Source organism: Parasteatoda tepidariorum, chromosome 6 (genome assembly GCF_982258835.1).
Source record: "Parasteatoda tepidariorum strain Cologne lab strain chromosome 6, Ptep-v5.0, whole genome shotgun sequence".
In the NCBI taxonomy this organism is placed as follows: domain Eukaryota; kingdom Metazoa; phylum Arthropoda; class Arachnida; order Araneae; family Theridiidae; genus Parasteatoda; species Parasteatoda tepidariorum.
In genome coordinates, this window is record NC_141760.1 from 7,668,099 (window position 1) to 7,684,504 (window position 16,406).

General features: G+C 28.5%; 2 protein-coding genes across 7 annotated transcripts; one reads left to right on the top strand and one right to left on the bottom strand.

Annotated features, from left to right (window-relative positions):
- Nucleotides 1-795: 795 nt before the first annotated feature.
- LOC107446055 (uncharacterized) lies at nt 796-8,844 on the bottom strand. 4 transcript variants are annotated; one of them, XM_016060588.4, is made up of 2 exons: nt 8,719-8,844; nt 796-3,751 (listed from the first exon to the last, which is right to left on the bottom strand). In XM_016060588.4, exon 2 carries the CDS (start codon nt 2,656-2,658, stop codon nt 1,510-1,512), a length of 1,149 nt encoding a protein of 382 aa, XP_015916074.3. In that variant the 5' UTR covers nt 2,659-3,751; nt 8,719-8,844; the 3' UTR covers nt 796-1,509. The 4 variants fall into 4 exon arrangements, with proteins under 4 accessions (XP_015916074.3, XP_042902516.2, XP_042902515.2 ...); XM_043046582.3 differs by having other exon boundaries at nt 8,703-8,806; XM_043046581.3 differs by having other exon boundaries at nt 8,609-8,769.
- LOC147807542 (uncharacterized) lies at nt 8,311-14,956 on the top strand. 3 transcript variants are annotated; one of them, XM_087165389.1, is made up of 3 exons: nt 8,311-8,394; nt 12,452-12,527; nt 13,284-14,956. In XM_087165389.1, exon 3 carries the CDS (start codon nt 14,091-14,093, stop codon nt 14,847-14,849), a length of 759 nt encoding a protein of 252 aa, XP_087021515.1. In that variant the 5' UTR covers nt 8,311-8,394; nt 12,452-12,527; nt 13,284-14,090; the 3' UTR covers nt 14,850-14,956. The 3 variants fall into 3 exon arrangements, with proteins under 3 accessions (XP_087021515.1, XP_087021513.1, XP_087021512.1); XM_087165386.1 differs by lacking the exon at nt 8,311-8,394 and adding an exon at nt 8,907-9,019; XM_087165387.1 differs by lacking the exons at nt 8,311-8,394; nt 12,452-12,527 and adding an exon at nt 8,894-9,019.
- Nucleotides 14,957-16,406: the final 1,450 nt, after the last annotated feature.

The following is a 16,406-nucleotide window of genomic DNA, read 5'->3' on the forward strand; positions in this document are numbered from 1 at the left end:
AAAGGTAGTGCATGAAGAATAACTTTTCTATTGAAGCGAAAAACGTGCAACTTAAAGACAAATAGATTTTTGTATTTTTATTAACTAACAAAATAACAGTTTAATTTCGATTAAATAAATGCAACAAAGTATGTATACTAATGACAAATTTTATGAAACAAAACCAACCAGTTCTGTAGTTCCTAGAAAGCACTTGGTTCAACGACCCTTGATTTTTTTATTAACAATAATATGAACAGAAATATATTTATTAATTTTATGTATTGCAACAATGTTTTTGTATGTTCAGGCATATGAGATAAATTAGACTGTAAAACAATGACATTAAAAAAAAAAAAAAACCTTTTCATAATGGAAATGAAAAAAAAAAATTTACTTCAATTATACAATAAAGAATAATTAAGGCTAACAAGAATAGTAAATGTGTAGCGGGAAAAAAAGAGAAGTGTAAAGATGATAAAATTTATAAAAGATCCTAAAGAAAAAATCCAGAATCCAGTAAATGATAACTCAATAAATTATAAACTTATCTATATCAGCAGTTTCCAACCCACAGTCAGTGAGCCAGAAGTAAGTCAAGAGCAGTATGGTACTCGGCTGTAGATGTGCCCAGTACCACACTGAACGAGCATTCTCATTTTTTTTCTTGAAAAATAAATATACGAATAAATTGGGGTCAATACAAGTTCTGTACCTGGCTCGCACCAACCACAGTGCTGATGTAAAGTATCTTCAATGGTGATCATGGGTTAGAGTCCCCTTGCAATCAGACTAAAAGAGGTTTTCCTCTCCATGTAACGCAAATGCGGGTTTATTCCATCAAGAAAGTCCCTCACAATGGTAAATCTCCCCCAATATTTGATCCAGAAGTTCACATGTCTTCTGGATTAGGTTAAAAATTACCAGACTATAGAGTTGAACATTAGTAGCCGTTGACCCAAAATTGGTTCAGATGACTCAAAATAAAATATTAAGTATGATTTGAGGATAAAACAACCCTCTTTTAATTCAGACAGCCATATTGACTTAAATCGGCATCATGGTGGACAAACAGTATCAAAAATCTCATAAAAGTATTTTAGTTGACAATTGTGACAGCACAGCTATACGGAATACAATGAAGTTATTTTCTTTAAAGAATTCTTTACAGTATCATTTACTAAGAATTACTAACATATATGCATATTATGAGTATATATATATATATGAGACGATAAAAAAATGAAAGAAAAGGAAAAAAAATAAAGATTTATTAAGTTTCATAAACAATGCATAAGCTTTAAGTACATAGAACCCAGAATATAAGATAAAAAAAGTGAAAGAGATTTTAAAAACAATAAAAATTATTTTAAAAAATATTATACATTAGTTTAGTAACTTATTCTCTCTGATATCTTTTTTTCCCTTTTGTGTCTTGGGAATCAGCACTAAAGTTACAACTTCTATTTATTATTATTCACTAATATTATAGTATTCACCTCCTTTCATTACAAGTTAATCATATAACAATTAACATATTTCAGTTTTAATTGTACTACAAGTTTGCTCCTCTTCAGAATGAACAAGGATGTGCTTATTTAAACAATTTTTTTGAGTAAAACCTATATTACATACACTACATACATAAGGTTTTACATCAGAATGAACAAATTCGTGTCGATTTAAATCCCATTTCCGAGCAAAACGCACGTTACAAATATTACAAGAATAAGGCTTTTCACCAGTATGAAGAAAATTATGTGCAATTAAATAACTTTTTTGAGAAAAACGCATATCACATGCACTACAAGTATAAGGCTTTTCACTAGTATGAACAACACTATGTCTATTTAAGTGATGTTTTTGAGTAAAACACATATTGCATATAATACAAGAATAAGGCTTTTCACCAGTATGAATACGATTGTGTGCATTTAAATAACTTTTTCGAGAAAAACGCATATTACATATAGTACAAGAATAAGGCTTTTCACCAGAATGAATACGATAATGGGTTTTTAAATCACCTTTTTGAGCATAACACACATTACATATACTACAAGAATAAGGCTTTTCACCAGAATGAATAAGCGAGTGCAGATTTAAATTACTTTTATGAGCAAAAGTCATGTCACATATCATACATACATAGGGTCTTTCACCAGAATGAATAAGTTTGTGTCTATTTAAATTACATTTTCGAGTGAAACACATATTACATGCATCACAAGAATACGGCTTTTCCCCATTATGAATACGGTTATGCGCTTTTAAATATCTTTTCTTAGTAAAGCACTTATGACACGTACTACAAGAATAAGGCTTTTCATTAGAATGAACAAGGTTGTGCTTTTCCCCAGTATGAATACGGTTATGCGCTTTTAAATATCTTTTTTTAGTAAAACACTTATTACACGTACTACAAGAATAAGGTTTTTCATTAGATTGAACAAGGTTGTGCTTTTCCCCAGTATGAATACGGTTATGCGCTTTTAAATATCTTTTTTTAGTAAAACACTTATTACATGTACTACAAGAATAAGGCTTTTCATTAGAATGAACAAGGTTGTGTTGATATAAAAGACTTTTTTGAGTAAAACTCATTTTACGTATGCTATGCAGAAAAGGCTTTTCACCCAAATAAATAAGTTTAAATACATTTAAATAATATTTTTGCATAAAACACTTATTACAGATGCAACAAGAAAAAAATGCTTTTTATTAGAAGCAACAAGATTCTGCTTAGACAAATATTTTTTTGATGAAAAACCCATATTAAACAATACAAGTTTTTGTGGGTAGGGAATTAAAATTACGTTTAAAAGAGAAAAGTGCACAACAATAAGTAAAGCTGACTACCAACTACTGATATGCTTATTTTTCATACATTTCTTTTATTATTTGAATATAAAAATCTTAGATATGTAAAGCAAATTTTACACAAATATTCTTTTATAAGGTACTGAAGACAAAATATCAAAATAAGTCTTTATATATGCTAATAATTTACGTTTAACAATCCAGGTATCTAAAGATTACTTTCAAAGTTAAAAAGGGACAAACATGTAATTGTCAAAGTTAAAAAATTGACAAGTAAGCAATGAAGACTGCATTGATTGTTTAAATTTTTTTTAAAGACTTTCAACGCAGAATTTGCTTGAACTTAATTATCTTGATACATAAAGCAATTGTTTTTAAAAGTTCAAAAGATATAAAGACTGAAAAGGAGAAATTTCATATTCGTTCCTAAGTAATACCAAATATACAGTATTCAATAAACTTTACAATGAAAAATCAATATGAATGTAATATGCTTTAAAATAATAGTTAGCAAAAAATCTTCACTTATTAATTACAACATAAATTTCTAAACTGCTATCTTGATACTAATAATTTTTTAAGTACAAGTAGATAAGGAATGATAATGTGTTCAGCATGATAAGGAAGCGCATAATCAGGAATTCAATTAGTCAGACACAGATTCAGTTCACTAACATCAAAAGTCTATTTTTAGAACAGCAGTGCCTCTAATAATAAATATATAAATAAAACTGCTCAAAAACTTCTATATCTATATTTTAAAAATGGAGTAATCAATAAAAATCATATTCTTTATGTAAAGCAAGCATCAGGAATTGCAGATCCATTTCAAAATTAACATAAGGTTTTCTTCTTTAATTTTCAGAGAGCGATAATAGTTGATCTTTATGCAGTTAATAAAAGCATATCTTTCACAACCTCTTTATATTGTGCCCAAAAAGTTGATTATGTCCTAAGAAAAAAAGCAAAATTGATTAGTGAAAAAATTCATACAGAATTCAATAAATATTGTGATATAATATAATAGTAGTATTTGGAAGGAAAAAATAGTCACATCTAATTCTTGGAAAATCAGCCTATTTTAATGTATGATAAAAAATAAAATAAAATAAACATTATTACACCAGAAAATTTGTATACTAACATAAAAAAGTATGAAGTTATAGACAAAATAAAAAATTGCTTTTTATTTTCTGTATAAAATTCATATAAACAATACACTACAATAGCATGCATGCGTGATCACTAAATTTTTTGGCCACCTGAAAGAGCTGTCAAAAAATAACAATTGTGTACATTTAAATTACAAGTCTTCTTGCTCAAATTGTGACAGTCCCACAAAAGTTAGCTGAAACTTCCTTAAACATGTACAATATTTAAGGCTATAGAAATGAGGAGGATAGTATATGAAGATTAAAACAACCCTGAAACCTAAATATCTGTCAATGACATAACATAAAGAGTAATTTCTTTTACAAAAATAAAAAGATACAATTTGAAAAAAAAAAGCCTTTCCTTATAATATTTTAACTCTGCACAATTTAACCTGCTACTTATACTATACCAATAAAAAGTTATTGATAAGATGATACGTTTTAATCAGGGCCGGATTTACGTATAAGCTAAATAAGCTGTAGCTTGGGGCCCCGAGATGGCAAGGGCCCCCAGATCCAACTTTTTCCCTCTTTTTTTAAAGTTTTATTCAGAGCTGGAGCCCTCTGAAGCCTAAAATACTTTTTTTTTCTTTTTTACATTGGCGAACGCTTTTCAAAATCTAATTGAAGTGTTTACAAATATAAAATAATTGTTACTCTTCACTTTTTTTAACCAAAAGAACAATAAAAAAGCCTTTTGACTGATGAAAATATCCTGTAGCTTTCGTAGCTACCAGTGATGGGAGTAGTCCATGGATCCTAAAAAGCGGTACTCCATGGAGTAGTCAAATAGCCGCCTCAATTTACACTGTGGGAAATATTTTCAGCTTCTTTAAATTGCTGTGGGCTCTTTTGACCACAGAAACAGCCATTTATCTGATTTCTGGGCAAAAAAATTCTAGGACTGTGGGAGAATCTTGTTTAGGGTCACTCTGTTTCGAGATTTCTGTTGTGTTTCATTGTCGTTAAAGAGCTTCTCGTTTAATTTTAACTTTTCTTTTTCGTAAAATACATTTTTTCCAATTTATTACAAAAGCTTTTTTTCCTTTTAATTATCCTAAATGTTTTTACTAGCTTAATTGTTTAATTTACTTAATTATTGTAATTGATTTTAATTTATTTTCCAAATTAATCGTACATGAATCCGTGAACTCCTTTCTTTATTTATTTAAATGGTGGGCCACTATTCAATTCCCTCTTTGACAGGCCTATCTGCCAAAATTCTTGATTTGGTTTATTTTGGATGAAATTGAGATAACAGATGTGATTTTACTTTAATTTTACTCTTACTGCTAATAGACAGAAGCAACATGTCATATTGCTTGGTAGAGCATTGAAATCAAGTGATCATCAGCTAAACAAATGTTTAAATATATATTTGTGAAAAATATTTTTCAAACCTCCTGTCTGACCAAATTTTCCATGTATCCCCGAAATATGAATTATGTTTAATTTGTAAAATATGATATTTCGTACACAAAATTCATTTATTTAGTTAGCTTATGATTTTATTGTTTATTGATCATACTTGTTTCTCTTTTTAACTCCCTGATTTTTGTTGTTATTATGTGTTTAAAGTTAATAAGGCATCTAAATTTTTTAATTTATAAGGATTGCAAATTTTTAAAGCAAAGTCGAAATAACTTCTTTAAATTGCAAATTGAAACTACTTATAAGATTTTGGCAGATTTGTTTTTATTTTAAATCTATGCATTTAATTTAATAAAATAAAAACAAAAAAAAAATAATTTTAAAAAATATAAATAAATGACTAGATAAAATATGAAACTGTGTTGTCAATGAAAAGGAACATATCATTTAAACAACTTGAGTATTAATAAATTATTTAAAAATAAACAATTTTGAAAGGTAGAAAAGTTTTTTGATTTGTTTCAAAGGCGAATTTTGTCCCATTATTTGATCAAGAGAATATTTAATATTTGTTTCTAAGAAGCAGTCGGTCCCGTGTGGGTGTGTGGATGATGTAAGTAGAAGAGGCATACAAAAAAAGCCAATTTAACTTCAGTTAATGCCTCAATATTATATATTTAAACTCCTCTCAAAAATGTAGTAAAAAAGTTATACAAATTAATTGTCGCAAACAAATTAATATTAAGTAAGTGTTCAATATCTCAGAAATATAGCGCCAACTTGGCATCTTTGTCTCAGCATCCTCGCCACCGTTTGTTGTAACCCTAATCAGTTGAAAATTAGTTGTTGATCTTATAGCATGAGCGTGCTCGTAGCACCAATCATAATAAAAATCTTTAATACAGTCCATTTCATTTGTTATCAAACGAACCAGCATAGAAATCAATCAATTGGTATCGAACAGTAAGAACGAATCAAAAATGATATCGAAATATGCTGAATCACTAATAAGACAGGCGGGATGAAAGACATCTAAACCAATTTGATTAAATAGTAAAATTAGAAAGTGTTTCAAAAATCCGGACATGTATCAGGCTTCAATTTTTTTTTTCTGTCACAAAATTTATCAGGGACAATTCATTAGATTTCATTACGGGTTATTTTTTTTCTTTAATTAAATATTATTAAACATTAACTAATATTTGTCTTTCAAAGCTTTTCATTCTGTAATAACGAATGTCAAGCATTTAAAGTATCCAGTTCAAGAATGTCAAGTATCCAAATGACTTCATTTATTAAATTTAAAGAAAAAAAATAGTAATAAATATCCGCAAGGCAGGTGTGTATATTTGGGGCTGATGATTATGAAATCTAACACAAAACTGTGTGATCGCGGGTTCTATTCCAGCTGATGACAGTTTTTAATTATTATTTCTTAATACTGAAAAATGCATTTCTTATTTTTCTTAAAGTATGCATGTTAAAAACTAATAATTTAACAACTATTTAAAAAACTAGAAAGCTGCACCCCCTGTCCATTTTGCACACTAACCCTCATGGTTGCTTCTGATTAATCATTGCAGTTTAAGAGGAAAAACGATTTATTTCCATCTTTTTATTCTACAAAAATTATGATTGAATTTCTATTTACATTTTGAAGATGACTAAAATTTGGCAAATCAATAAAATTGGTACCTCCTGCAGAGTTATTACCCAGTGAAGATGGACTCAAGGGCACTGAGTTCGAATCCCAGTGTCGACTGGTCGATACGAATTCTATACCCTGCTTACAGCAGCCAATGTGCCGAAGTAAAATATCCTCAGTGGTAGACGGATCATAGGTTAGAGTCCCCTTGTTGTCAGACTGACAGTGGAAAGCGCTTGTGGTTTTCCTCATCAAGTAACTTAAATGCTGGTCAGTTCCATCAAAACGTCCCCCTCCAAGGCAAAAATTTATTCCAATACTTGATCCTGGAGTTCCCTTGTGTTCTGAATTGAGTTTAAAATTAGAAGTCCAATAAGTTGAACATTAGTAGTCGTAAACTCGAAATTGGGTTGGCTGTTCAATGACTATTATAAAATAAACTAATAATTTGGCCGGGATAGCCTGGTTGGTAGGGCGTTGAACTCGTGTTCGTGAGAATGGGATTTCGAATCCAGCCGACCGAATAATACCCATGTATAAAATGGTGACTGGTGCATGTTAAATCTGCCGTGGTCACAAAGTCCTCTAAGTTCTCACAACAAATCAATGCCTCTGGGTACTGATCCAGTTCTCTTGTCTTCTGGATTGAGTTCAAAATTATAAGGTGATTATTCAATTAATGGTTAACAGTTAAACATTTGTAGTCGTAAACTCAAAATTAAGTCGGTTGTTCAACGGCGGTTATAAAAAAAAATAAAACTAATAATCAAAATGTATTTTCCTATGTTCTTTCTAATTCCTTGCTTATTTTTGACACACCTTCATAATTTCATGATCCTAAGTCATAGAGCAGCAAAGCGAAATGTAACGTCAAGAAAAAAAAAAACAATTTAGAAAAAAATTCTCAAAAAAAAAAAATATATATATATATCATTTAAAATTCCAAATAACATGTATTCAGAATTTCAAGAAAAAAAAACTCTGTTAAACATATAATGGTTCTTCTAGCATGCCAAATCTTTACTCTATACTTATGATGCTCTTAAAAAGAGTTTCTGTTTTCTTCCTGGTTCAAAAAGTATGTGCAATAATAGAAAGGCTCTACATTATAATCCCATCACAATCAATATATTTAAAAATCAAGCAATATTATCAAATTTTTAATAATATAAAGTTAATATTCAGCAGTAAAAAATACGACAGTTTACTTTAGGTGTATGGAAATAGAATTGAACTTAAAAGGGCCCCATCATTTTCAGTAGCTTAGGGCCCCGCCAAGCTTAAATCCGGCCCTGGTTTTAATCAAAAGGATTGATACTTATTCACAATCACAACCTTTAAACTACTTACACTTGCAATAACGCAAATGAAACTAGATATAGTTTAGGAGGCGCTTTTTTGTTCTTAGAATATTAAATTTGAAAGGTAAAATAGTAAGTTTTCAAATATCCATCTGGTAATTTTACTGCAAGTTTTTTTTTAGTTTTGGTAGGACGCTAGTCAGCTTAACTAATGTTAATAAGTAATTTAATGATAATATTGTTTTTTTTCTCAAGCATTATTACTCAATTTCTTCAGAGATTTAATTGGTAAATGTAATAAAAAATGCGATATTTATGATTCTTTTAAAAAAAATTACATTTTTTGCCAAGCCCCCAAGAAATTTAGCTGGAGTGTTAAGTGGTTTGCATTTGAGAACAAAAAATAAAAATTTTGAAAGTTTTTAAAATTACATTTATTATAACTTACATTAATTACTACAAGATCAAGAATGCATTAAATGTACGCATAAAAAACGATTTCATTAGTATTTATGTTTGGGTGTTTGTGATTTTCGTCAACGTTTCCGGCTACCTCTTTCTGCTACTCTTCAAAGCACTTAAGAGAGAATAATTCATTTTTTAAGTAATCAAGTGCCCATGAAAGGTAAGAACAGAAATAGGCAGCGGTACTACTTGAATCACTTTTATAACTAAAAAGCTTTTCAGAACTGAAATATTTTAACACTTTATATATATATATATTCTAATAAAAACTTAGACAATTTGAAGTGAGTGATATTCATACAATATTCAAAAAATACTCTATTTCAAACTAGTTAATAAATAAATTTTACAAATAATCCTAATGCATGATTTATGTTTACATAAAATATACAAATATCTTCTGACTTCTTACTAAGAGAAAGCTTTGCTATGAGTTGTGTAAAAAATGCAATCAAAAAGATAAATATATAACTTTCTGAGTAGTGTGCCTTTAAGTACTTTGAAGGGAGGGAATCCTTAAATGTGTTTGTTTGAAGATGTATGATATATGTCTTATACATGTATACACAAATATCAAATTTGATCACTGTCCTTTTTATAGAAAAAATAAATCTATTCATTAAAATATTTATAGATAACCTTAGTTTTACTTACCATTTTTGTAATGTGATCAACCAGAATTACATTTATTATAACCATATTTATGCCATATTTATATCTTCCTAGAAATAAATATGGCACTTCTCAGAAAAGGGCAATAAAAATGTATCAAAGTGTGTAATATTATGCAATAACTGAATATTATCCTCAACGATTTTTAAGTTACCCTCTTATACTATTTTACATGTATATTTCAAAGTAATACTCTCTTATTTTCAAAATGAAAGAAAAATTTGTAGTTTATAAAAGTATTAAAAGATACTTTTTTTGTTAGATAAAAAAGAAAATAATTATTAAGTGAAAGTAGTTATACTTCAGTAAAGTGTTCAAGGAGTCTTGTCCATGTCTCAAATTTTAAAAAAAAAAAAAATCTCTTTTTTTTTTTCCAAATAAAACCTAGGTGATCGTTATTTACCCTAGAAACAAACTGATCATGAATTACCCTGGGTCACCCTATTTTTTTTTCTTCTTCTTCTTCAAGCTAAAATGAAGGGAAAATTTCTGTATCGGTATCTGCATCAAAATAATTGTCTAGCTTTGGTGACATCTAAGCAATGGCAGCAATTTATTTAAAAAAAAAAAACTGATCAAAAGTGAGGCAATCTTTAATATATTTTTTTCGATGTATTCCAAATAAAACATTTTAATTTCAGTTGGCGGAAATAGATGCTGAATTAAAAGATATCCCCAAAATGAAGCTTTTTTAAAGCTGAGAAATTTCACATCAAAAAGTAACCTAATGCATGAGCTGTGTATTAAAAAAATTGCTTTCGGTGTTAAAATTACTATGTTGTGCTAAAATCAAACAAGTAAATTATTTTTTAGCTATTTCATTATAAAATATGAGCATAGATACTTAAAGCTAACATAGAAATAAAATAAAAAAAATATCCCTATCATACAATTGTATGATATGGTTAGGCTTAGTTAAGTGTCAACACTTAACTTAGCCTAACCATATAAAAAGAATTTTGAAATTTATTCTTCCTCTAGCAGTTTGAACTAAAATTAATAGTTTTTGCCAGTTTTTAATGATATTAGAAGAGAATTCATTAGCAGCTTAAACTTGCATACTGTATAAGTTAATCATAAATAGATAGTTTGTAAATATTGAACTTCTTATCAGTTTCTGAAACAGAAATAAAAACTCATATCTCTTTCTTTTTTTCCCTCCCAATTGTTGCTTTTTAACTTGTATTTAAAAGTACTATATCAAGTTTTGGAAAATAGCACGTAAATTTCAAACTGCATAGCAATTGTAAACTGTTTAAAAAATTGTTTTAATATTTAACTTTTCTCTCTATATTAAAAAGTCATAAGGGCCGAAGCTGATGTCTTGGGTGTTCTACCTCAAGTTACATTTTGTTTTGCTGTGCTAAACTAAGACACTTGAAACTACAAAGGATTGTAGAAAAATCTATAGGGAATATGTTGGAATAATAATAATAATAGACATTAATATATACAGTACCCTTCCAAATTATTAGGGACGCTTAAAATTTCTAAAAAATTGTCATTTTCCAAAGTGTCATAACTTTTTCAAAAATGAATCAATTTTCATACAATTTTCAGGATATCATGTTCAGATCTTCTACTTTCACCTAAAAATTACTAATTTAATTTAACTCAATTTTTTGCAAAAATTTGCACATTTGAACCAAGCAATTTTTTTTTTAAAAAAATGTCAAGTCTGACAAGTTGCTTCTTTGTAACAAAATTTTTTGCATAAAAATTACTATTTACACATTAAAGTGCATGCCATTAACTTTAAAACGCGCTAAAGTAAATGACTTTACGATTTTTTTTTTTATCGAGTTATGAGATTTTTAAAACTTTTTGTCATTTACAGTGAAAACGAAATTATTGTGAATTCGAAAATTATTTTGTATTTAGTATTATTTTTTTGCAACTTTCTTATTCGGATTAATTAAGTTTTTTATTTGAAACAGTATTACAAACAAGAACATTATTTGTAAATTTGCAATAACAATTTTAAAAAACGACTCAAAAATTTTTTAAGAAATTTAACTTTATTTTGCTTAGCTATTTTTATAGCAAAGCTAAATTTTTCTCAACTGTGATAAATATAAACTTATGCAAACCTTACGTAACAAATAAATAATTGATAGCTAGCAAATTTTCAACAGAAAATAGTCAATATTTTGATCTCTTTAAGCTGAAGAATAAATACTAAATAATTTTCGAATTCACAATAATTTCATTTTCACTATAAATGACAAAACATTTTGAAAATCTCATAACTCAATGAAACAAAATCATAAAGTCATTTACTTTAGCGCGTTTTAAAGTTAATGACATGTACTTTAATGTGTAAATAGTAATTTTTATGCAAAAAATTTTGTTACAAAGTAGCAATTTGTCAGACTTGACATTTTTTTTAAAAAAAAAATTGCTTGGTTCAAATGTGCAAATTTTTGCAAAAAATTTAGTTAAATGAAATTAGTAATTTTTAGGTGAAAGTAGAAGACCTGAACGTGAAATCCTGAAATTTTTATGAAAATTGATAAATTTTTGAAAAAGTTATGACACTTTGAGAAATGGCAATTTTTTAGAAATTTTAAGTGTCCCTAATAATTTGGAAGGGTACTGTATATATATTTTTTAATTCAGAGAGAAATTTTTTGTAATTTTAAGTTCTTTTTCACAAAATTTTTCTCACTTTTCCTTTACATTATTTTTTGTTTTGTTGCATAAAAACTTGAAATTACACTGAAATTTTTTTTAATTACATCGGGGTTTAGAGAATTACATACAGGGAGAGTGACAAAGAAAAAAAACTAGCATTGGACAATGGCTTTGAAAATTATTAACTGTTTAATTTGTAGGGAAAAGATGCCATGTGTGATGACTCCATAACCTGCTGAAATACAACTACAGAGTTAAAATTTGACCATCGAAAGAGCCCTTTTTTTTGTGAACATGATACAATTTTGTTCCAAAAGTCCAAATATGTTCATAAGTTATTGCAAATTTAAGTACTTTTTATTTATTTATTTATTTTGCTTTAAATATAGATTACTTATCTATTGTTCTAGAAAGCTGGCACTCAAGAGTAGATGTCAATCAAAATTAACAAAAAATATATAATGGAGAGAGATTACATCTTACCGGGTATAACGATGAAAGTCTTAATGTTTATATTAAAATTTTAAAATATATATATAAAAAAAAGAACTTAATAAGGAATAAAACCCTTCCGTATTTGAATTATTAGTCTCGTCAACTAATAAAATATACTTCTTATTTATTTTCTCCTATTTTGTCATGCAATCTGAATCCCTTAGGTTCAATTTTTTTTTTTTTTTTTTTTAAATTATGAGTGAATGTCTTTAAAATCTGGGTAATTGTTTATTTCATGAATTTAACATATTGTTCTTACACAAAGCTACAATAATCGTATAATTTGAAAACAAAATCTTCTATGTCTTCATGGAAAATTTGTTGTTTAAGGTGAAGAAAAACAATGAATGAGAAGTAATTGCAAGAAGTTGGTGAGCAAGTCTTTTTTAAAAGTTACAAGAAACCTATTTCTTCTGGGGTGTTTTTTTCCCCTTTGTGGAAAAAAAAACTAACCTTTTTTGTTTAGATGGATAAAAAAAAAAAGAAGATCAATGTGTCACTGTGAATGATAGAATTTTTGCAATAACAATTTCCAATTTAAATCTTCCTTTTGCCCGATGTCTCTTTTCTACTTACCGTGTTTGGTAAATTGTTAAATATTTGGAGCAATATATAATATAGACTATTGTATGAGTAGACTCTTAAATTTTTTTTTTTTTTTTTTTTTGTCTTTAATACCAATAAAAAATATTTTTCTTTAACTAAAATATACGATGAATTATATAAATAACTATATATATTTTTCAGGTTTTCCTGTTAAAGTTGGAGGTATTGCTCTTTGTTCCATGATGCTTGAAGATAGCCATGGAAGAAGATATCAAACATACCTTTAAAATTTGTTTTTCTTGTCGCAGTCAAAAAACTGAATCCAGGCTAATATCTTTCCTTACTTAGGGAAATTACAGTATTGAATAGCATTTTACTGTAGTGTTTCATTAATATTTAACCTTTGATTTCAATGAATAAGGACTTAGATGTATTGTTAATAATTTAATATTTCTATTAATTTTGCATGCAGAGTATTTTAACATATTTTCTAGATTTATAAATCTCTGTCCCTTATTCTGCAGAGAAACTCTGTTCTTGTGGAGTACTTATAAATGCAGCTCTAACTATTTTTTAACTAGTCGTACAAAAGTTCACCTTTATAAAGTTAACCGTACATGTAAAAATCTTTAATAAGTGGCTTTAGCCATACATAACTTAGTACTGTATGACAATAGACTTACTTGTGTTTGATATTCATATAGGCGGAACCATTTTCTTGTAGTTGAGGAAAAAGTGTGTAGTCAAAAACTCTGGCCTCGTTGCTCACTATCTTCTTTTTTTCTTTTTTTTTTAACAGAGGTTTACTCTGTCTGACAATGTACAAAACCTTATTCTTGTATATATAATAATACATAGTTTTCCACATAAACGTTATATGACTGAGTGCGTTTGTTGTCTGCTGAGAGACCTTATTTTTGCAGTGTGTGTAATAAAAGTTTTTCATGTCGAAGAAGTCTGAGTGCTCATAGTCGTGTTCATACTAGTGAGAAACCTTATTCTTGTAGTATGTGTAATAAGAGTTTCTCACTGTGGAGTAGTCTGACAGAGCACGGACATGTACATACTGGTGAGAAACCGTATTCTTGTAATATATGTAATAAGAGTTTTTCATATCGAAGTAATCTGACTGCTCACAGTCGTGTGCATACTGGTGAGAAACCCTATTCTTGTAGTGTATGTAATAAAAGTTACTTAAATAAGAGTGCACTGACATATCACAGTCTGACCCATACTGGAGAAAAGCCTTTTTCTTGTAACATATGTAATAAAGGTTTTTTAGATAGAAGTCATCTGACTGCACACACTCGTGTTCATACAGGTGAGAAACCGTATTCTTGTAGTATATGTAATAAAAGTTTTTCATATAGAAGTCATCTGACTGAACACAGTCGTGTTCATACTGGTGAGAAACCTTATTCTTGTAGTATATGCAATAAAAGTTTTTTAAATAGAAGTCATCTGACTGAACACTGTCGTGTACACACTGGTGAGAAACCGTATTCTTGTAGTGTATGTAATAAGAGTTTCTCCCATAGAAGTAATTTGACTGGACACATTCATGTTCATACTGGTGAAAAACTTTTTCCATGTAGCATATGTAATAAAAGTTTTCTACGGAAGACAAATCTTTGTGACCACATGCACATTCATACTGGTGAGAAGCGTTATTCTTGTAGTATATGTAAAAAAGGTTTTTTATATAAAAGTCGTCTGACTGCACACAGTCTTGTTCATACTGTTGATAAAACTTATTCTTGTAGTTAATGTATAAAGAGTTTTTTTCTGAGGATAAGTTAAATTGCTCCCTGTTGTGCTTATACTGTTCATTAACTTTATTCTTGTTGTAAGTGTAATAAAATTGCTTTTTTCAAGATAGTGAACTATTTGTTCATAATTATTGCCATTGTAGTTAGAAACCTCATTCTCCAACTTTATATAAAAAGAGTTTTTAGAAAAATATTTTAACTGACTGCAATAGTGTTGCGAATAATAACTTATATTGCCAAATTGAAAGTTCTGTCTGGTAAGAAACCATTTTTTTTTCTTTGTTGGCTCAGTTTGACAGAGCTGATATAAGACATTAACTATCTTTAAACTTAAAAATGCAACAAATCGTGATTTTACTGAATATTTCACAATTCTTTTTGGCTGAATGTTGGGCTTTCTCACTACCAAGTAGTGAATTCATTTTTTGTTTGAGAGCAAACCATTGTTTGCTTTATAAGCATAATACTTGTATATAATATATATATTGCACAATATTTGTGATATCGATAGATTTTACCTATATTTAGTAAAACTTAAAATACGAATAATTATCAAAAATGTAAAATTTTCTTATCAGAATGTTTTATGCAAGATCTTAAAATTGTGATTAGATTCATTATCTAATAAAGTTTTTGAAATGAATTTAGAAATAAATAATTTAGATCAACTGTAGGAATGAGTGCAGCATTATTTGGTTCTAAGTTGATACATTTATATATATTGGGGGGCATAGCGTTTTTAAAAAGTGCTTATTTTTGATTTTTCGTTTTTTAAAAGTACTTAGAGGTAATTTTTTTTTTCAAGTGCCTAATTTTCCCATTTCTAAAATGAGATTTTTTTTTTTTTTTACCATGTCGATTTTCGCCACGAATTATGCCATAAAACATTGTTCTGTTCAACGTATTAACAATTCATTCACCCACAATCTATTTGGGCGTACCGTAGGTCCGTGGCGTATGAAAACGCGAATCGTTTTACATGTTTGATGAAATATTCAGTGGGAAGAATTTTTGCCCTCCCATGTACAACTCTTCAGCATTTTCCAAGAGATTCTCCGTTTCAGGCTCCATTTTCCGCCCTCTGAAATCGAGCTGAAGAAAGTCTCCAATTTTCGCTGATTACGGGGATCAATTACACATTGTCAATTTTTTTCCCCTAATAGCGATAGAAAATTTTATTTCTTTTGTTAATTTCATCGTTGGTGAACCGCCATTGTCTTCGTCACTTTCCTTCTCACTATATTTTATTTATACATAGTTCAGTACCATAACCTTCGAACTTAATTTGGGGATCATTCACTAAATGCGTACTTCCATGTGAGACCCCAGAGTAGTCAAGAATCCCAAAGCTTCATGGCCTCAAAATTTCCCTTTTATTCATCAAATTTAAGAATTAATTCCGAATTTTAAGCATAATATTTTTACCTGAGGGATCATAGACCAATTGCATAAAAAAATTTAAACTTTTATATTACTTAACCCTTTATATATCTCAACATCTCTGTTTTTAATAAAAATTACTCATACATTGGAATACATCATTCTAAGCATGCAA